We start from the raw sequence: 22,106 nt of genomic DNA, 5'->3' as shown, positions 1-22,106 counted from the left end.
ACAATTTAATAATGAAGGAATGACACATCAGTATGAATAGAAATTATAACACTTAGAAAACGCTGGATTGGAATCAAACTGAAAAAATTGAAACAAGAAGTAAAAGATCCAAACTTCATATTGTATATTATTTAGGATTAGATTATGTAAATTTTTGTAATTTTAAACATCGCGTTAATTAAATAATATTTCGTAGCTGTTATTTATTCTTAATAGGAGGTAAAAAATAACGTTTTCAATTGAAAATCGATCCAAGTATGAAAAGTAGAAAATGGAAAGTATTATATCTTCAACTTCATTCGATTGTGAAAAAAATAAGGTATTGATTCAAAGAAAAAATAATAGAAAAATATGAATTGATGAGAAAGTGAATTTTATCTTTTCAATTATTAATATACCTGAAAATTCTAATTAGTCTCCCAATTACTGCCATTCACGATAAATGTAAAACGCCCACTTTGGAAAGTACATATTTGTCAAATCGGCGCAGCAATTATATCGTATCATGTGAGATAACTAAACCTGAAACTTCATTTTTATTTCTTCAAATTGAGCGCTTGCAAATTTTATCTTCAGAATACCTGCAGATTACTGAATTTGGAATGATTTTTTATTCAACAAGTTGAAATATTTTATGGGTGAAGATACATTATCCCAATACGATAATTAAATGACATCTTGAATAGTTTACAAATGAAAAAAAAATTATTCTTGAAAAATAAATTTCGGTAGTAATGCATTCAACATATAACGGATTTTAACTTATGTGAAAATCAACGACCATATACCTGGGATTCTGTAGCCCGCATGATGGTGATGCACAAATAAAAATAGCATCAAACATTACAAACAATTCATTTTGCGTCATTTCTTGAACGTAGATAGCAATAAAAATAACTGTAATAATAATAGAACATTAATATTGTAATAGTAACAATAATACTGATAATATACTACAGAAAGAAAAATTTGAAAACGTTGTAACGATGAATTAATAAAATATGTCTTTCTTAAAAATGGCATAACGTTGAAAATTTTGAATTTATAATTTTACTAGAAACACAAACATGATGAAATAGTGGAATGAAGGATAACACGCATTTCTAGAAACTGAAACATTATTATTTATTGTGAACATACAAGATCATAACAGCTACGATACGTGGGTATAGTATATCCATCGTATATAATAATGATAATTTAATGTCAAATGTAGCAATTTTTCGCTTACAATTAATTATATACTCTCGGCCGCGTACACCCTCCTCATTCAGTCCCAGGATTTTTGAAAAATCCAACCAACAATTTTCTTAACAACCGAAGTACACGTGATCACGTGACGAAAAGCCGAAATTTCTACAATATTTGTACAAAAGCAAATTTAATTTAACATAATTTTTGATTATTTCTATTAATCCAAAAATCCTCACTGGCATTTTATCTCTATGACATATTCGTGAAAGCTACGTATATTTAATTTGTTGAGTAAAGCGCCTAATTTTATCGATTAATGAATAGCTACATTATAATTAAAAATGAGATAATTCGTGTTCACTTTAAACTCTATAGAGAATTATATGAAGCAGGGTTATGCGTGGCGGATTTTCTTTTTTTTCTCTATTTTGCATACTAGTACGTTCAATTGAAAGTGAATTTGGCAGTGATCACCTCATGCTATAAAGACTATTAGAATCAAAAATTCTCTGAACCATAAAAAAGTTTCAAAACATTCAAATACTTGCTTTTGTTCCTATAATGTTTCTTTATTCAAAAGCTTTTTCAATATGTGTGTGGTCATTATTAAATGGTCGGCGAGCCTCACAGTATAAATCTTCGCTACTTTACATCGTTGTTCAGGGTGATTCATTTGGTATAGTATTGTATAAGAAATTGGAAAAGAAATTGAAAATTATTTCGGTTCTGCGTTAGTTGGCCTGCAACATTTTATTCAACGTCTATTACGTATAGTGTATAGAAATTACGCTAGTTTCATTATTGTTATGTTGTTTATTATAACTAAATCGTAGAGAGAAGGAAAACGAAACTATATTCTATGCTATTATTTACGAGATAAATATAGATTAATCGAAATTCGATTGAAAATTCAACGTGGTCGCGACGTTCGAACACGGATTAAATATTTATCTTTTTATTATCATAGGTATGATCTTAGAAATTAATAACAAACTACGATACAAGGAGCGCCTGCACCCCTTGAATACGACAATTGAAATTCTCATCAATTTTCAATCAACTAATAGTTAAAATTCAATGTTACATACCTAATCCATTTTACTTCAATTTGTTCCGACTATATCTCCGTTAATTCGCTTTATTGCTATATTGTGTTTAGAGATTTTCATTAATTTCAAATCACTTTATTTCTCTCCGTCTCCCGAACACCTCATCAATCAGAAAGTACTTTTCTAAAACTGGTGAAAATCTAATTTCCGTCGGAAACTTGCCATTAATATATTATTCATTCGTCAACCAATTCCCACAGCATGAGAGCGGCATCGGTTCCGCCAACGGTCACGACGTTTTGATCGTTGTAGAGGAAACGTGCGCAGGCCACCTGCGAACTGTAAACCTTTTCCTCCGCATACTCGGCCTTTGTACTAGTACAAGGGTATCGGAAGAGCCTCAAGTATCCTTCGGCATCGCCGGAAACGAGCATGTCGTGAGCGGCCGATCGACTCGACGTAGAGAGTACGGTGTTCAGGGGGTAATACCGGTTATTCCACATCCCTGTATGGATGAAAATACCATTTTCAAAATTTTCCCAACACCGCGAATAATTCTTATCCATTTTCCCTACTGTTTTTGATACTCACCCGAAACCATGTAACCGACCATGCAATTGTGCGTGTACCACTTAACGTCCTTCATGACCAGAGGACTCTTTTCCGAGGACAAAGCTTTGACGTCCCCTGTTTATATATTTATTTATTTATCTTTCTTTCTTTCTTTCGAAAACAATATTAGCAGGCGGAAGAACAGAAAGTGAGAAGAATTCATCACACTTACAAAATACGAGGTCGTAATCCTGCGTGACGGTTTGCAAGAATCTGCTGTCGGAACTCCAGTCCAGCTGGACGAGGGGTTGAGCTCCCCGAATTTTGTTGCTTTTCTTGTACGAAAATCCATCCCGAGAAACCCTGAAGAGGTAAACGCTTCCGTTTTGGGAACCAAGAGCAATCGTCTCGCCGGCTAATTAAACAGAGAAGTATAAAAGTTTCAATCAAGATATTCTTCGGATTGAAATATTCGTTCGATGTAATCTTACTCGGATTGTAACCGATGCAAGAAAGTGGTGATCCGCAGACTCTTAGAGTGGCAACAGCGGCACCCGTGTCAGCGGCTAACACAAGAAGATGACCTTCGGAAGATCCGGCTGCCAGAGCGACTCCGAAGGGATGAAAAGCTATGCTGATGCACTCGAAGCCAACCTGCGTGGTCCAAAGAAGTTTGTGCCGACGCCAAAGAGCGATGTTCTTGTCATGACCGGCTGTGGCGAATACTTCGTCATCGGGATGGACCGCGAGACCCCAAAGTTGTCTCCCGTGTCCAAAAACAACTTGATTGAACCTCCGCTGCAAGGAACCTTCGAGGATATTGTTCCTCGTTGTGCCAACGTAAATGTTACCGTCATTACGACCGGGTCGCTGCGGATAAATGCTTCTAACTCCCCCAGCAGCTTCGGGTAACTAAAATGCGAAAATTTACGAATACCCGTTTGTACGATGTATGAAAAAAACAACACTACCTTCGTGTCGGTAATGCGTTTGTAGTTTTGCAGCGAGTCCCACGCGGCTATTTTTCGATCCTTTTCACCCCCGGAAAGCAAGGTGCCTTCGGAAAGCATCACGAGAGAACTTATACCTTTGTTATGAGCCTCGAATTCCATACGAACAAAGTATGCTCCGTCCGCATCTACCGAATAAACGGTTATAAAACCGTCGCTATCCGCCGTAACGACATCCCCATCCTGTTCGAATTGGATGCTTGTCACGTGAGTGCGGGCAGGCTACACGTTTAAAAGAATGATTTCAGATTAGAAAAATGTTATTTGTTTGAAAAATAGCATTTCGAATTGACCTGTAAAGGGGGCCTCTTTTTACCGGTTTTATTATGTCGGTTCTCTCGAAAAATCCGTCCTTGCGACGGTTCCAGAAAGTCAAATGGCCCCGACCGTGAGTTATCAGGAGATTATCGTCCAAGGGATGGAAGGCCGCACCCGTAAGATCCTCTTGAAGAGTCTGCGTAGGAGTATCGAGTAATTGAATACAGAAGAATTATAAAAATGATAGTCTACGAAACATGTTCCGAATTTTCAACTCACGGCTACTTTGCCCAGAAGATGTCCCCATTGCCATTGCCAAACTGAGAGAATCGCCTCCCTCCCAGAATCAACCACCAAGACGTAACTCCCCCCATTCTGGAAGACATAGGATTTTTGAGTCGATGCAAATATCGACGAAACTAGGAATCAGGCGGCCTGATTAAACTTTTATTGCATTCATTTTCAACACGATTTTACCAACTGCGAGAAGGCTAGGGCTGCAACCCCCAGTTGAAATTCAGACATTCCAAAAACGTAGAGCGTCAGAAGAGTCTCCGTGGACCAAATTCGTACGTGCGGTTGAGCCTTCCTGTGTCTTCCTGCTTTCTGTCCGGAAGCAACGAGTTCTCTACTCGGATGAACCTGCGTAGAAATAAAATCGTGTGAAGATAGACTTTCTTCCAAATGAAATGTGAGTTGATATACCTCCATGCAGGTGATGTCCTCGGTGTGACCGATGTAGTGCCTCTGCGCGTTCTCTTCTCTGTCGTAGAGTACGGCGACCGCAGCAACGTAATAAAGGAGTTCTCCACTGGGGAGAACCCAGAGATTTCTGCGGGTATCAGTTCCTCTGTATCCGTAGACCCATTCGAGTTGGAGCTTCTTTTCCGGTGGTGAATTATCAACCGGTGGAAGCAGCGACGGCGGGTAAAAAGAACGTCGCAATCCCCTGATCGTTACTCTGGTTGGTTCCTCTCGCAGCACTTCGACTACGCTGTAGTCTACGGTATGAATTCGGTTGAATAATTCGGATAAGCGTTAATTTTTCCTGATTCAATAAATCGTAAATGTCTACCGTTCACTCGGACGACTTCCGATTCGGGGGCGTAGAGTGCTCGTGGTCTACTCTTACTTCGAGCGCGTCTCTGTCGACTCAGATCTTCAACGACGGTTGGCGGACCTCGAGATCTGGATCTTCGCGCCGGGGATGCTGTGATCGCAACAGCTCCGATCCCCGTGCCACCTCCGAGGTAAAAAGTATCCACGTCCGCGAACTCGTTTCGTAATTGAGAAAAGCTGCGCACCTGCACGGTTGGTTTAATTTACGACCTTAATTATTTTTTTTTTATTCATCATTGGCAGCTCGAATCGGTGATTACAAGGCTTGAAAAATTTAAAGGTCGTGTGAAACTGAGGTATGTGTGTACAGTTTGTTGATGTATTAACGATCAATTTTATCAAAGCCGGAGATAAGAAAAGTTGAGAAAATATATATTGACCGATTTGAAATTCATATCAAGCGATATTTACACGTTGTATGGATCTCTGACCTTTTTTCTTTCTTTTTCTTTATTTTTCTCTTCTCTCCTCGCCCTGGCCCACTGACCCCTCTGACATATTAACAACGACTGCAACCTGGCGCACTTTATATAATATGTATGTTTTATCGCGTTTCTGCAACGTTTTCTCATAAAAATGAAACACCTGCGGTCGAATACTTTAAAAATTGTTTCTATGAAGAAACACTGTAGAATTTCATCCACACGATTAAAATGGATTTTTTAAAACATATCTTTCTCTGTTAAGTTCAGTTAGGTCTTGGTTTGTTTTTATTTCCTTGTTAAAGAGGTTTAATCGAGTGTCGAAAAAATTTACAAGAGAGGAATAATGTGATCGACATTTGCGCATGTCGTCTGGACGAGCTTAGCCTGAATACATATTTATGTAAAAAAAAAATAATTATTCAGAACTAGCTCCGCTATGTTTTATATAAGGGCATTAGCGTTTGTATTTTATATTTGCATGAATAAACAATAAACCATTCATTTAACTAGGTAAAAACCTAAGAACTCGTTACATTTGAACGCAATTAATATCGATCCGTTGTCGATAGTATGATTATTTGTTCACAATGATTCGACCATGGCAATTTCGGTGCTGTAAATCAGATACGCTGAGAATTTTAATTTCATTCAAATCGGCGCACTTGGTTTTTACCTACATACTTGACATTAACAAGAAAAATTAATAAATAAAATGTGCTGAAAGAAAGAAAGCAAGTCGGTCTCTCGTGTCGCGGACATGTGAGGTATTTACGCGAACTTATTATACGTATAGTTTCAATCTAAGATATTGTCGACTGAAAATAATTAGCACCTTCGAAGTTCCAACAGCCTTGTGAAACTGTAATCTATATTTTTTTTTGTTGGATTATTATTAATTTGTTCTTTCTTTCGTCGAGGTTCGAGGCACAAGTTTAAATCCAGTACTGCAGCGTATGACTGATATGATCGCGATCAAAACTTGCGTGTTAATAATATGTAAAAATCTGTTTATCGCGTGAAATAAAAAAAAAAATGGCAAAAACGGTATGAAATAATTAAATAAATACTTCGTATTCGAATTGAATTCTACATTTTTTTGATTATTCACCTCTAACCCCGTTACGGTGAACATTCGCTTAGCTCCATTCATCTTGAGTACCTGACCCAAGTCTTCCAAGACCTCTTCGAATGGCTGCGACGTCCGAAGATTCAGCAGAACGCGGCACTGTAGGGTTGGAAAAAGAAAAATGTATTCCTCTTGAAAATGAATGGAGGGGAAAGTAAAATGAAGTTTTTGGGTGAAAAATCGAACCCACCTGCACGGTGTGATCGAGATTATTGACGATTCTGATGACCCGCCCGGACGAAGGTTTTCCACCCCCAGGCGGAGGCGCTTCGTCGCTGATTGACGCTTTGCGGCTAAGACTTCCGACCGCTGGGGGTCTACTCCATCCAGTTCCACCTGCTCTGGCGCCCGCCACCCCTCCGCCACCCCCTGGGGTTGCGTACCACGTGTTACTCTTCTTCCCGTAGCTTGCGGGCTAACAAAAATGACGCAATTCAACGATTTTGATTCCGTTTATTACCATCTTGTTTCAGGTAATAGTCATTGCAGTTTGTATAATTTTAGCGCACTACTGAAATATGATTAACGCGAATAAGTTTTACTTATTGCTAGATATAGGTGACCTGCAACATGTCAACGGGGAGAGAAATCACTTCGAAAGAGACGCTCATCAACACCAAAAAGCTGCTGCTATGGAGGCAGTCGCTTCCGTCCGAGGAAATTGAATAAGGTGAAAAAGAATACGATGATGCCGAAGGTGATTCGTTATCCCCTTCGCAATGTCCAAGCACAGCCTCCCCCGCAGAATATGAAGAACTTGACGAATCAATGATGAACACGGTGAAAATACAACTCGCAAATTATAAAAAATCAAATGATGTAATCGACTGAAGAGACGTCGAGCAACTTTCGCTTGATGGAAAAATCGAAAAAGGATCAAACAATGCCGGGAATTCGAAAAAATGAGAGGCAGACCAACGCCATTCAAATGCCATCAATTTGTGTGCTGACACAAAAAAAAAACCTCTCAAGCTGAACGAAAAATTGTCGATGAACCTGCACCGTTGAGGTTTCAGAAGACGCGATTGTGTGTGTATTTATTTTTTCTTTCTACTGTTCGGCGTAGCGTTACGGTGTTATTCGCAGTTTGATACGATGAGGAATATTTTGTCACGCCACTTTGGTGGTACCCGGGAATTTTGAACGTGCCAGCACGTACTCGGGGCGACGGTTCGTGTTGTACTGACGAAGGACTAAGGACTTGGCGAGCGACTCCCCGACCCCAGAGATGCGGATGTTCCCACCCTCGAACACCCCCTATTTCTGAGGGGGTGGCGTATGCCTCAAGGCCAGCTACCCCCGCCCCCAGAGGTACGCCTTCCGATCCTCTATGTATAATACATGCTAATCAAAAAGCAGCATCGTCGCTTTTCTGTCCTTATTACTCTTGTTCTTTCGTCGTATTGCCCGTTCTCAACTTTTTTCATCCTTTTCCCTTTCAGACACCTACGGTTTCCGGTTATCTAGCCGGCGATTGCATGCAGGGTAATTTTTTAACGTTGGATCATCGGTGGAATATCGATAGTGTGGGCGAGGTACTATTTGATGATCCAAATTGCGAAGAATCAGGGCAACTAATAGGACGTACGATCGACGGCGGAATAGACGATTCATGCTCGTTCATCACTTACAATAAATGACGCTGTTATACCGTGATTCGATGCAGATCAAGGTAACGGAGGAATTCGTGGATCGAGAAAAGGCGACGGTCAATCCTTTTACTCTGTAATATCGCGAGCTGAAAAATTGACCACTAGAAATTTTTAGCGGAGTCTCGTTGAATGCAGTGCGCGTTCATGATCTATTGTATATTATTACAGAAGTTAGCAAGCCCGGTTACACATCGAGCTACCTACTGCAGTATGGTATAATTTTGATAATTTGTTAAAAGGAAATTTTGGAATGAGTTAAAACTGAAATCGCATCAGAATCGCTTTGCCAACTTATGAATCTTGAACACGCACGACACTCCAAGGTTGTCGACAAACCACCGCCTTACCCTAACCCACCCCCAGTCTTACTATGCATGTACGCCGCACCCACAGATTTTATTGCTAATTGTTATTTCAATTTTTTCTCCATCAAAGTTCGGGCGTTGAACCTCGACTATAACCGCCACACCCGTCTTGCAGTAATCACATCGGCAGTTGAAGAAGAAAAAAGGAAATCACACGGTGGTGAATTGTGCCGGACAAAGATGGCTGAAAATGTTTGGATGAGAAAATTTTGCACTTCCGGATTCTTGATCAATCGTTCGAGACGCCGGAGATAATGGCCTAGCAATCTTCCATTATGCACTGCACTACTAGTCTAGGATTCGATTAGCTGCCAAGCTGATCACGAATTCCATATTCCCTCTTTCCCCTTTGCCCCTTAGCGACCGGGCTGTTCGGACCGCATATGATAATGGCCGTATGAATTAACACAGGGTGAAGGTCACCCCTTTCCTCGTCCCTCTTCTTCTTTCGCGACCCCTTCTCCTTTTCCTTCTCCTCCTATGTCTCCTACTCAATCCCACCGAAGAACCTTAGACGGAGAAGCCCCACCGTCATATGCCATTACCATTTACCACACCCGATCACCCTGAACTCGCCGCCGCTGAGGTCGTTAGTATTTCGAAAACCCTTTCCCTCTCGGAGCGTAGGTAATACTATCGCCCTAAATCATCGCGATCGTTAATTCCGGAGAAACTTGATCGACCGGGAGAAACGTCCGTAGCTTCATAAATGTTCGACAAAAGGAGAATTCGATATGATCGAATTCGTTGCTAGAATTTGGTCTACTGGAGATTCGCTAGTTTATTTCATTGCGATGATTGCGTATTCCGTGCGTGTGGTTTTTTTTTTTTAACGGGTCCTAGTTAGAGAAAAATCCCGGAAGTTTGCGTGAAAATGAAAACAATAAATACGCACAGGGAACACATAGAGAGTGGAAGGCGATACTTATGTTAATTTATACTAACTTAACATGTGTGAAGCGCTTTCACGAAAGTTGATGGTTTCTTGTCACGATTTCAAGTTTGGAAAATATTTCGTATTCGTACGTACGCGATTCAAGAAATCAGCTGACCCCGGCGGAGCATTTTCGAGTATTATTTAATACGATGTGGGCTAAAATAATGCGGCGGGATTTTTCCCATCAGTATTGAACGGCGAAAACCGCCTGTTTCTCCATTCTCAATTCCAGGATAATAATCTTGCACTACTAAGATCGAATTCCGTTCGTTGTTACCACTATTAATATTCCGAGGGCGTTGCAAACGCTTGCGTCACTTTCAAACAGATTTATGGAGCAAAACTGCGGCATATCTAACATATAGTGAATATATACAATATGTACTGAAATTCAACGTTTTACCGGAGATTCATTTAATTCGGAGTACAATCTGATCTGCGCAATTCCAAATACGTGGTTATTATTCGGAAAAAAAACTGTCGATTATGATCGTCGTTCGTTCCTCAATGTCATATCTCAATCGTCGCTTAGCGTTGGACAAAATGTGGTTGCACAATTGGGGTGCATGCGTTGCTCCGCAAGGTCGTGTGTAAGAGATTGCACGGGACGATGACGTTATCAAGGGTCACTGCTGGTGCTCAACCCTTGGCCTTTGGTAGGTGTGCAGCAAAGCTAGCGGTACCAACATTACGTCGGTCGTGTACCTCGAATTTGCATTGAGGCCGTTGCCTGCTGCTGCAGTCTGCAGTTTACGCGCTACCTCGAATCGACTTTTTATGCAATTACGGGGTATTAGAGTCTCGAAAAAAGGGCTAAAGTAACGCACCTACTCCATCACCGCCTCCTTCGCTGCCGCCACCTTGTAACTGTTTGATGCAGGCTGCAGCAGCTTCTATCGATTCGCTTTACAGGACTATTCGAACACGATCCTCACCGTCTACGTATGTATATAGGTATACACGTGTGTATTTAGTGTAGAATATACATAAGGACACGTTTTCTGTTTCATACATTTTAGTCTTTATTTATCGTCTAATAAGCGAATTGCCTCCGTGAATCGCATGCAAAAAATAATATATTCCAATTATTTCATAATTTATTCATAGAAAGTATGATCGTGATGGTAATAAGCGTCTCCTTGAAGCAGCGAGCCCTTAATTCGGTCGATTATTTGAAGCAGAAAAATGGTATATATATATACGTATACCTATAATATCTGTAGTATTATAATATTTTCTGATGTTTTTCCTTGAACGTCGTAATAGAGAGCGGAGGGCTGATAATGACAGCGCAACGTGTAGCCCTCGCATGCGTGATTTAATTAAACGATAGGTTTTCAGTTGTTTGAAAACACGCGTATCATTATACACGCAAATTATGAGTATAATGAGATGAAGACTCAAGGGAACCAAGTCCGAAATATAATATAATACCTAAGCTGTTCTTGTAGCAATAATCTGAGAGCGGCGCTGGATTTTTAATGCGTCAAGAAAATCACGTGTGCACCGCGCAACGACGTGTAAAGTAACAGCATGCCATTGGCGATAAGGGTTTATTATAACAAGGAGTCGAAAAACTTGTGGCAATCGGGAAAGATGACCTCCAAACTTCGACCATCAGGCGAGGTCACGGGATCGAAATCTAAAAATTCGTACGATATTGCACACATCGTTACGTCGTATACTTGTATTATTATAATATGAATTACCCTTTTTTTTTTTTTAATTTTATTCCCGAAAGCGACAAGGTTGTGTCACACTTCGCGACTCCCTGACGTATACAGTCGCTAATTAATGCGCTAATCGCGGTTTGAAATAAAAGACGAATTGCTTACTCTAAATATGCGTAGAGGGATTCCTACACCTGATATCGAATTCCAATATGATAATAACATCGCAGTGTTTGTATGATTTTAATATTCGAGCATTTCGGCACTAAGGCAACACGCATTTTCAGTTCCTTTTTTACGCTATGCAAATGACGTTGATCATGATCGATCTTAATCTTTATTTAAGCGACGAGATTATCAAATCATGCACTGCTCCGTTGCGGGAAATATTTTTTCTGGTCTACGCGCTCCTTTTTTATCCTTCACCTATAGCGTGAAAGGGATAAAGCTGGAATCAGATGAAAATTTGAATAAATAACTGAACGCGCGAGTATAAAGAACAAAATACAATAAACATTTCATGCATGAGCAGGAAATCGGGCAGGAAATATCAAGGTTGCGGTAATATTTTTTTTTTTTATTTTATTTCACGAAGTGAGTGCTTCACACTTTGTGTGCTCATTTCTCTTTCCTCGATTATTTTTACTCTCTGATTCGGGTCATTTTTATTTCTGTTTTTTTTTTCAATTTTTCTCGTCGGTAATCGGGGCTAAGAGACGGGCGAATTTCGTGGCTGCGAGTAACACACATATACCGTACGTATTTTATACGTGAGACAGGCAAGAGTTGTACGTCACGTCGGATATTAGGTAAGCTTGAATAATGCAAAAGCACACCGACCTTGAGCAACGCGTTTCTAGGTTTACTCATTGTCAAGTGAACGGACGACGAACAAACACCGCGCTATAGGTATAACATAGGATCCCGGGATTCAATATCGCTGCAAGTTGGCAAACTTCAAACTAATTAATTTTACGTCAGAATATATTTTATCGATCTGCGACAATCGATGAAATAAACTTTACACTCATTCGTTCTTCGAAAGTAGGGTATCGGGCAAAGAATGGGGGAAAACTAACGAATGGAGATCAAATCGCGGTTCGGTTAAACTCCCTACTGTCTTACCATGTTGCTCTCTTCGCGATTTCGATATACCGTACGTTTTACAAATAGATGGCTTTGATCAGAAAAAAAAGATCGCCTTAATTCTTGGGGAATTTCTCGAACCGATTTGCGACAAATTCAAACAACAAGGAAACGAAAGGTAATTAGTCAGAATACTGCAGTAGAAGAGTAAGTGAAGATGTGGCTCTGTTCAATTTTCTTTCATTCTTATTCTAACTTCTATCATCGAATAATAAATTTACGTCATCACCTTTTCTGATGTCCGAACGACTTTGAATGCTGTCGATTTTGGGGTAAAAAATCAAAATTCACCAGACGCCAGTTCGTCGACGAACAAAAAAGTCTCGTACGCGAGTACGAGTGAACATCTCTTTTTCTGAGATCGGATAGACTAATGATTTCGTATAACTAGGTACAATAACGAAAGCTCAACTACACAGGAACGGTCGGCCTACTTCACGAATCACTTGTTAAAAACGAGCCCGGCACATCGTGTTTCTCTCATTTCATTAAGATGGTCGGTTGTTTTTCGAGCGTTTGAAATACCATATAGCATCGAAACGAATCGCGTTGCGGTATTATAAATGATAATAGTTAGTTTTAAATTAACGTTCAGCACGAAAAGGAGTGTTTTTCAGTCATATAGAAATCAGTTCACTCGGTTCATATTTCTATGCTAATATAGTAGAGTAGCCGGTGCCGCCACCGCCGTTGGGTGGAATGAGACTAGGTATAATATAGGAGATTCTGCAACGGGCGGCGCGGCATCAAAATATAAGCCCTTTTTACGTTTATTTCATTTCATTGTACGCCCGCGAAGTATAATATATGAAAGTGCTTCATGCACACGCATCCGTATCGCATGCTCTCCAGGTGAACCTACCCTAACGTTACACCGAGATGCAAATGATTCAATTATTTCACAGTCTACCGGCCAAGCCGTTGGTTACGGTTGTTTTTGTTATCGGGGCTGCCTATCCCATACCTTTTGCAGAAATACTTCATCGTTCCTATTTCATTTGAATTCATACATTACATTACACAAAGTTCCCTGACCACCTCAACGATATATGCTGCACATTATTCCCTACCTGCACACCCGTAGCCCTCAGACTCGTGGCGATAATATGTGTGCGTTATATCTGTCGCAATACTTCAAGTCGCTCGTTTATAAAACCCTTTGCGATTATAATATTCAGTTTATGGTCAGTTGGACGAGAAAAAAAATACGATAAATAAACACGAAACGAACCCCCGGACTGGTTATATGGGTGCAAAACAGCGATATACCTTTGGTATTATTATTATCATTGGTGTAACATTTATGTCCCGGTCACGCGGCCTACATTTTGCAAAGTCGTCCCAAATACATCGGCATGATCGTTTACTTCGGTTTTTCATTTTTTTCTATTTTCATATCACGCGATTGAGATTCAACTATCGGTTCAACGACAAATGAATAATCTTTATTACGAAGGTAACTAACATTTTGCTTTATTTATTCCGTTAGAATTCGTGCGAGTATATAACTATCTTTTTAATTATTTAGTTATTTTTTTTCAAATCAATCATATTAGTTAATATACATATAATCAATGAAATAAGAAGATGTAACTGAAAATATTGCCGTGCAATAACTTCTCACAGTTGAATCATGAGTAATCTCCATATCGTTCGCGGAATTACGCGAAGAAAGGGGAGCGAACACCTCGGCGGACAGCGAGCGAGAATCGCAGTAGAAACATCGGCGTTGAGTCAGCCAGCGTTAGCGCGGCTGACCCGACCGCACGCGCGCGGCTCCACTACTTGAGAACCGTCCCGCCACGCACCGTGCTTCGCTACTTCGAAGCGGCGGACCACGCGTGGGCCTCTACTACTGGTGAGAAGAGCGAGTCGGTCAAATACTACAAATGCACGGGCGTTACGTACGTCGTACTGTTCGCAGATATACCTCTTGGCTGGGTATAGCGGAACATCTAAATTCTGGGAGTGAAAAGATTTATGTTTCCGTCACGTACGACTTACGATTAAACGAGTTTGTGTATAGAGGTGAGTAATTAATAAGGCGAACTTCGGGGGCTCCGAGGAAAGAAAACAACGAAAAAATTGTGGACAAAAATGAGCAAATCTGGCGCGTGGTCAACTCGCGCTGTTATAAAAAAAAAAAAAAAAAAAAAAAAAGGAACAGATTTACCAGTACAAACGGGAGGAATAGGCAGAGAATCTTACAGTTTTGATTCGTCGTTGTTGTATAATAGCGAACAATTCCGATCCGCCCAACTCTGGAGGGATTTATGTGAATTCTCTTTTTGTGTTTACATCACCCAAAAATTCACGAGGCCGCGAGCTGCGGTTGGGTATCTCAAGTTGAATGTTTACGGCGTTTAAGAGCGAGATTTGACCTCCCCACGTGGTGTATTGATCCCCGGGTATAAGTCGTGTTGCCGCGAGTAGATGGCCGCAGTTATAATGATATGCAGAGTCTCATTCCTATATACGTATACATATACGTGTGCATACAAGTTTTCCCCCCCGCTGAACGCGCCCTGTGCCTGGCCCTTGCTTTGGTCAGTCGTGATTCACTTGCGCCCTTTCGCTGCAGAAATTGCGGATCACCGCCGCCGGACTCGGGCTGGTCCGCAACCGCCGCACGCAAGCCCGTCTCGATTACGTGCTTCGCTGCAGCCACGAAAACCTTGATATAGGTATGGGGTGTATACAACCTTCCAAGAACGAAAATTACTCTTAGCCCTTCGCTATAAACTTGACCCGATAGCGAACAAACGCAGTGAATGAAATGGAAAATAATATCTCCTTTCATTTCATCGAATGAAATTCTCTTCATTTTGATGACTTAATGAAAATTTAAGGATTTAATTATCTCGAAGTTCGTGATTCTGCACTTGAAAAAATTAACGAATAAAAACGCTTCGGTGGAAAATTTTAGAAAAAAACTATAAACTATTCTCTGAATCGAATTGCAATTGTGAGATCAGCGGAGCTGGGGGTTTCCCGACGAATTCGAGGGAATTTTCGTCTGCGCTTGCTCGTAATATTTTCTCGATGTAAAGTGGAATTATTTGTTTGGGATCAGCCCACACGTAGCAACAGAGAGTGTTTTCAGCAAAATTGTTTGCGCGACCGCGGTCTGAAACGAGCTACTTATGGCGCACGCCCACCGTTGCCCTGCCTGCCTTCCTCAACGCAGCTTGCGAGTCCGCATCCGCAGGCGGGATATCCTCCACCCCGTTTTATAAGGCAGTTAGCTACCACCTCCGATATATCCGCCGCAATCGCCACGTGCTCGTCCGGTATAAACAATAAATGGCGGACGTGACATTGACGGGGAAAAACGGGTCTTTTGATCACGCTGCAGTTTCGAGGCGATGATCTAATACTGCAGACGAACCAAGCCCATCGAATGCGAGGATGAGGAAATGAATCGAAGATAGGTGTCTCCGTTTTCAGTTTAACATATATCCTCGACAGCCGCACCCAGAGTCGGTTATATTTCTAACGACCGTAATCAGTCTTGATTAAGAAAATGGGAAAGGGGTGAAGGAATATTAACGATCAATTATACAACCGAAAAACATGTATAGGTATGTGCCTCGCATAAAGCGGTGAGGAGAAATGCGAATGGAAACGAAAAGGAAAAAAAAAAAAAAAAGAAGAAGAAAAAACGTATCGCATCCAGATGTAATCCGTCAAGCGATCTGAAATGTTTGTATAAATGTTGCATAATATATACTTACTACATGCATTAAATGAGCGACTATATACCAGAGGGCTGATTAAACCTAGAGAAAGTCCTACATATTCATAAGCCCCTTTACGGCTGGTTGAGCACCTCGTAGTTTTACATACATATACCTATGTACGATACATATATGGATACATGTGTCTGTAGATCGTACGTTACACGAGAGACTTGAGATTTTTCTTGCGAGGGTATGTACATTATACGCAGGGGATAAAAAAGGGTTGAATTATATATTATATGCTTTGTATATTCGTGAAATTATGACGGGTGTCGAATGTGATTGAGTATGTATTTTTTTTTTTGCGCTGCGTGAAAGACAGAACTGGCAAAGCGTATACTGCAACACGTTAGCAGTTGTACACGGACGTGTGCAGTGTTAACGGATCAGAACGTGACACGCTATAAGTGAGAAGTGAAACTCCATCGCCGCGGAGTTGGCCTTGTACGGTGTGATAAAGTAATTTATAAGAAAACTGCGTAGGGGTAGAAACCGCGAACGTAAAGTCGCCGGCTTTTATATCTGGCCCAGATCAAAACCCTAAGGGGGGCAATGGCTCGCACGCAAGTCGCCATCGTCATTCGTCGTTAAAACTACACAAACGTCACACTCCGCAGAGCTGAGGGGAATAAAAACTTTCGTTAACATTAACGGTGAAATACGTACAATGACGATAACAGGTGATACACTGATACATGTGACTGACAATCGTTTTACCTTAAACGTCTTGTAGCTAGAAACCACATACGAAGCTCCGTCTTCCAGTTCGTCCAAGGTCACCTTACGGTCACCGTCCATTGAAAAAATGTGCCGAGCCCCCCGGGGCAGATCGAGACGCAGGGACAGTCGATCCAGTAGAGCTTCGAGCGATCCGATATCCCGACCGGGTTTAAATCTGAAAATATATCGTCAATAATTTTCATCGGTTAAGATCGTTATTGCCCCGCTACGATTTGATATGTTAATAAATACGCAGGTGATTCTGGTATGTTCGTGATCGCCGAGGGTATAAGACGCTATAACGCGCCCTTGGAATATAAGCTCGACGTTGGAAACGATTTAACCGGGCCAAGGTCACCGCGAGATTCGGCACATTAGCCTACGTGTTCTGTTTTTGTCTCTCTTATTTTTATTCCACTTTTTAGGCCATTAACTTCGGAGTTTCGTACGGATCGACGTCCTAAGCTATTCGAAGACGGATTATTAGGCGATACTGTTGGTGAATATTTTCGAAGAGATTATACGACAAATCGCGATGTGCCGCATCGAGCGCAATCAGGAGCTTTGTAATTTTTTCCCATGATGATAAGCCTCAGCTATAGCTGCACATGCGGTAATGAACTGGCGATTAAATCGTGTGCCTTCGAAAATAAGGTTGATGCATATTACGCGGAGGTATGAGGCAAGTTCTACCGTCCCATTTTACGATGTATATTAGTCTCGTGCCTAGAGCATTATTTTCTAATAATATATAGTACCTCTATACCATCGGATAATAATTTCTGACAACGTGAACAACAGCCTAGCGATACGTGCGACGAGATAAGGCTTACGAAGGAGTAAATATATAAAATCTTGCGATAATGCGAACAATTGTTATCTAGGAAAACAACCTGCTTAAATCAACCCAACAAGGGCCGCGCGAAACAACCCCCTGCAAACACGTGGAGCGATCTAGGTCAGCCATAACGGAGCCAATGTTGTATATACAGCTTTGTATTTCGATTGAAATAAATACCCTGGGGAAAACTATATCTGTAAGCAAATTTTCTCAGAAGTCGGAAATCGAAAAAAATCGGATGCCTTTTTTGGATAGGGATGTGCGAGTCCAATCGGACGATATTTACGAATTAGGTATTAGATGACAGGGTGGTTCGGACGTGAAAAAACCGGCTGATTAGCTGAAGAGGAACAACTTACTGGCCGGGGGTGCGATCTCATGACTTTGAAAATTGTGAAACAAGTGCATTTTGATCGGAACGAGCGTTCGGAAATTTTTCAACAGGGATTTCGTTGTTGGAGGTGCGACAATTGCGGCGTAGAAGAGCGTGATATACGAGTAAATTATTGTTCATTCAGATTTTTTTTCTTTGTAGCGTACCTGAATTCGACGCCGGGAAAATAAGGGTCTCCATTTTTGTAGAAAGTGACGCGTCTGGCCCTCCAATATCCTAGATTATTGTACCTCGGCGGCGCCGGTTCCTGACGGCTTTTCGGCCTGGTCTCCGGCTGCTCTGGGGGCGGCATACGAGGACTAGAAGGTCTGCTGTGCTGCCTCCAATATCCACCCATGCCTCCGTTGCCATCCCCACCTCCTCCACTGGCTCCACCACCACCGATTCCACCTCCACCGATCCCCAGGTTCACGCCATCCTCGTCGCTGTCCACATCGTCGGTGTCCGCAGCGCCTCTTCCCGGCATAGTGGAGGTCATCGGCATCGCAGGTTGAGGGGAATCGTCGTTACGTGCTGCCACCTGGTCCTCCGAGGGGATGCTACCCCCGGCCATTCCACCCCCAGCGCCAGTGCTACCAGAAACCATTCCGGGCGCACTACCGTCTTCGTACTGACCGAGGCGAGAACCACCCCTAGAAACTGCCTGCGTCGCAATCATTTGCGATTCTGATGCCGAGGCGGACGCTGCACCGAGAACTTCCTGCACGGCAGGGGATGATCGACCACCTCCTTGGGGATGAATTGAAATGCCTTTTTTTTTTTTTTTTTTACATACGTATACCTATTTTTACAGTTGGGAATTGAGGAGCAAAGTCGCGCGTCTTCTACAGGAAAAAAATTTGCAGCTACTTCATCTTTTTTCAAGTTTGTACCGGAGTTAATCGGGAGGCTATTTCTTACCACTGGGCAAGTGAGGGTTGTAATGAAAAACGGGTGCAGCGAATTATTACACCCGATGAGTCGGCATTGCTCATACACGTGGTTCGGCGCGTGCATGATATACCGGAGGAATTTCGAATCGATCGGGAAGTTGGGAGTACTTTACGATATATTTTCAATGCGACGTGGTTTACAACTGCGGCTTACTGCGGCTGACTCAATTTCCCCCATATATGATGGGACTTGGTCTCAAGAGGATTTATTACGGAATAGGAGAATTTTCAGGAAACTCTGTTCTATCCACCCTTGATTCTTGTACTCGTGGATACGAAAGCGTGGACAATTTTTGCTTTTTTTCTGTTATCGAAAATTTATGTGCAAAGAATTTTTTTACCCTCAAATCTCTAACTTATTCGACAATTCAGTTTTCGTCAGCAAATTTTCAACGACTTTTTCACAGAGCTACAGAAATCAGAGTAACGGGACGCAGTGATTCGAATCAGCGACAAGTCAGACGTCGACAGTCGCAACAAAACTCAAGTTTGTTGAACCAAAATTTTCACACATAATGGAGATGAATGATGCAGTAGTGATTATCGCCGCATCTTGTGATTATCATAAATTTTCTTGATTAATCGGCGTCCGACTCGAACCGGTTTTAATCACTGTCGCCCGACCGAATATTTATTCGAACTACTGCGGATCGTTTGAGACGCCCAACCCCGCGAGATTATTATTAATGTTACCCGCTACGATCATTCGTCGTACGTACGAAGGGAATGTTCCGTTTTTTCATTCACCTGATATAGGGGTGCAAGAATTCTTTTTCCGTTCGGATTACTCACCTGTGATTTATTTGAATAATCACCGAGGGTGTTTTTTTCTAGAAGAATTTATAGCTGGTTTCACGTCGGTGATTCACAAGAACACGAGGAGCGGGTAATACCGGTTCTGGATCATCGAACATAATTTTTTTTTGCTGTTTTTTACTAGTTTTTTTTTTCGGTGCCCTTTTTTTATTCGACTATAACATATGTGAGATTCTAAAACTTGCGTTGTTCAATTAAACTTGTAGACAATTCTGACGATTTATAGGAATAGTGCTCCAAAATGAGAAGTTTACTGCACATTTAGATCAATTAATGGGAATCCGTTTTTTCGCACATCGAGGTCGAAGGAAGACTTTCGCTTCGATTTCTATGTCAACTATTGTACCGAATAAATATGTTTACATATTCAAATTTCTAGAAAGAAGCGTCGCGGCGCGTGTCCTTCGTCGATGGCGTCTCGACGTCGAATGTCGTTCCCTCGCTCGGCTTTTCCAGGGGTCGTGTCAGTGAACCGTACAAACCCGCAGGCATCTACTGGGGTGGGTATGGTGTGGAAAACGTACGCGAAACAAAACTTGTTGCTCAAGCTTTATCGACGCAAGCTCCCACCGGGATATTTGATTGGACGAAATTTCTCGCGCCTAGATGTCATTGGGTATGTGAAATGGGGACAAACGGGAGAGACCAAACCCCACCTATCCGATTGGATATAACTTCCGGAGACGATATGGCTGACAAAAACGGGACGTTATCGGATCGGATCTTTTACCCGAAAATCAAAGGGTTTGATTTTCTCACCCTTGTGAAAATCACGGCATTGTTCGCATCCGATAATTATTTATGACCTATTTCCGAATGTTTGAAATCCGTACGAGTAAATTCCTCTTTACATCTGCGAATGCCGAAGAAGCTTCCAAAATATGTAAATCATCATTCGGCCAAGGCTCTCAAGAATCACAGGTTGAAGGGAATATACACATAATTTGTTATTATTCATTTTCGATTTTGATCGAACTGTTGGAATCGCTCCCCACCGTGAAAAAGCTCGGCCTGCGCAGGTGGCGACTACGATGAGCGATGAGATCGAAAAAGGGGATTGATTCGGATTTCTGATGACGGCAGGGGTATTCATTCGGTCTGCGGGATCATTAGCATATTTATGTTTCAGGCAACGTTGGGTAGGCACTTTAGTCGCGTTTTTTTTTTTGGTTTCAGAAAAAAAGGAACTCAATAGGAGATTCTGGAACAAAAAACGTGAAGAGCCAAAAAATCAGCACTTCCGGTTTCCTTCTCAGACATTAACCGGTACATACTTGTACCACACGTATACGTACCTATGTAAACCTGGAACGGATGCTAATCTGTGTAACAGGAGTCGGAAAAACCATTATGTTGATTTTCCATGTGGCTATCAAGTTTAATATACCGTAAAGTTTACCCTGAACTGAACATTCATATGGGATACCTGAGCATAGGTAAATATAACGTACATATGTACATCTATAAACTAGTTACTGGTATATAATTTCAAGTAAAAGTCGATCATCCGCAACTAAACGATCCCACAAATTTTCTAAAGTGCTGAAGGAGAACAGCTATAAAACTGTAACATGATTATATTGGAGGTAAAATTACGTACGTTAACTAGGAAAAAAGAATTTCAACGATTCTTCGATATATTTATATGCGTATAATAATATGTATTATCGTAGCACTTATATGAAAATGAAAGTTGTGCAGGAAACGATACAGCAGCGATACCTTGAAATCCTTTTGGTAATTTGGGTCAGCGTTATAATAAATAATATAATCTCTTCCGAGGTTTCGATACTATATGTATGTATATTTGTAATTTATTATGTAGTCTCGCGAGCCTCGTGCCCCGGTTTATCACGGTTGTTATTATTTTCGTTGTCATTATTATTATAATTTTTGGGATAATTATAATTGGCATGATTATTATTTTTGTTGTTATTATATGATACGCGACGTGTATATACTATGGTGCGTGCGTGGAGAAGTCAATATTCTTAAAGGTTCGCGTGCAGAGCAAACTCTACCGACCCCTGCAGCCGCCGGGCAGTTGACCAACGTGCGGCCGACCAATCTTGGGCCGAACTACTTAAAGTATATTTTTATATTACGGCCCGGCGTTGAGCTATTTAATTTTTTAACGCACGACGATTTTAATGATCAATA

At 41.3% G+C, this 22,106-nt stretch overlaps 1 protein-coding gene across 2 annotated transcripts; it reads right to left on the bottom strand.

Moving 5' to 3' along the window:
- Window positions 1-310: 310 nt before the first annotated feature.
- LOC105683618 (echinoderm microtubule-associated protein-like CG42247) lies at window positions 311-20,374 on the bottom strand. Of its 2 annotated transcripts, XM_048649120.1 has the most exons (15): window positions 19,923-20,374; window positions 18,345-18,927; window positions 16,961-17,138; window positions 6,924-7,148; window positions 6,716-6,832; window positions 5,139-5,367; window positions 4,769-5,064; window positions 4,541-4,705; window positions 4,343-4,438; window positions 4,122-4,259; window positions 3,767-4,027; window positions 3,287-3,707; window positions 3,028-3,210; window positions 2,835-2,930; window positions 311-2,748 (listed from the first exon to the last, which is right to left on the bottom strand). In XM_048649120.1, the coding sequence occupies exons 2-15, from the start codon at window positions 18,854-18,856 to the stop codon at window positions 2,480-2,482; spliced, it is 3,186 nt and encodes a 1,061-aa protein (XP_048505077.1). In that variant the 5' UTR covers window positions 18,857-18,927; window positions 19,923-20,374; the 3' UTR covers window positions 311-2,479. The 2 variants fall into 2 exon arrangements, with proteins under 2 accessions (XP_048505077.1, XP_020706663.1); XM_020851004.2 differs by lacking the exons at window positions 16,961-17,138; window positions 18,345-18,927; window positions 19,923-20,374 and adding an exon at window positions 7,297-8,464.
- Window positions 20,375-22,106: the final 1,732 nt, after the last annotated feature.

This window comes from Athalia rosae, chromosome 1 (genome assembly GCF_917208135.1).
Source record: "Athalia rosae chromosome 1, iyAthRosa1.1, whole genome shotgun sequence".
Lineage (NCBI taxonomy): Eukaryota > Metazoa > Arthropoda > Insecta > Hymenoptera > Athaliidae > Athalia > Athalia rosae.
Note: the sequence above shows the minus strand (reverse complement) of the source record. Positions and strands in the feature narration are given on the sequence as shown.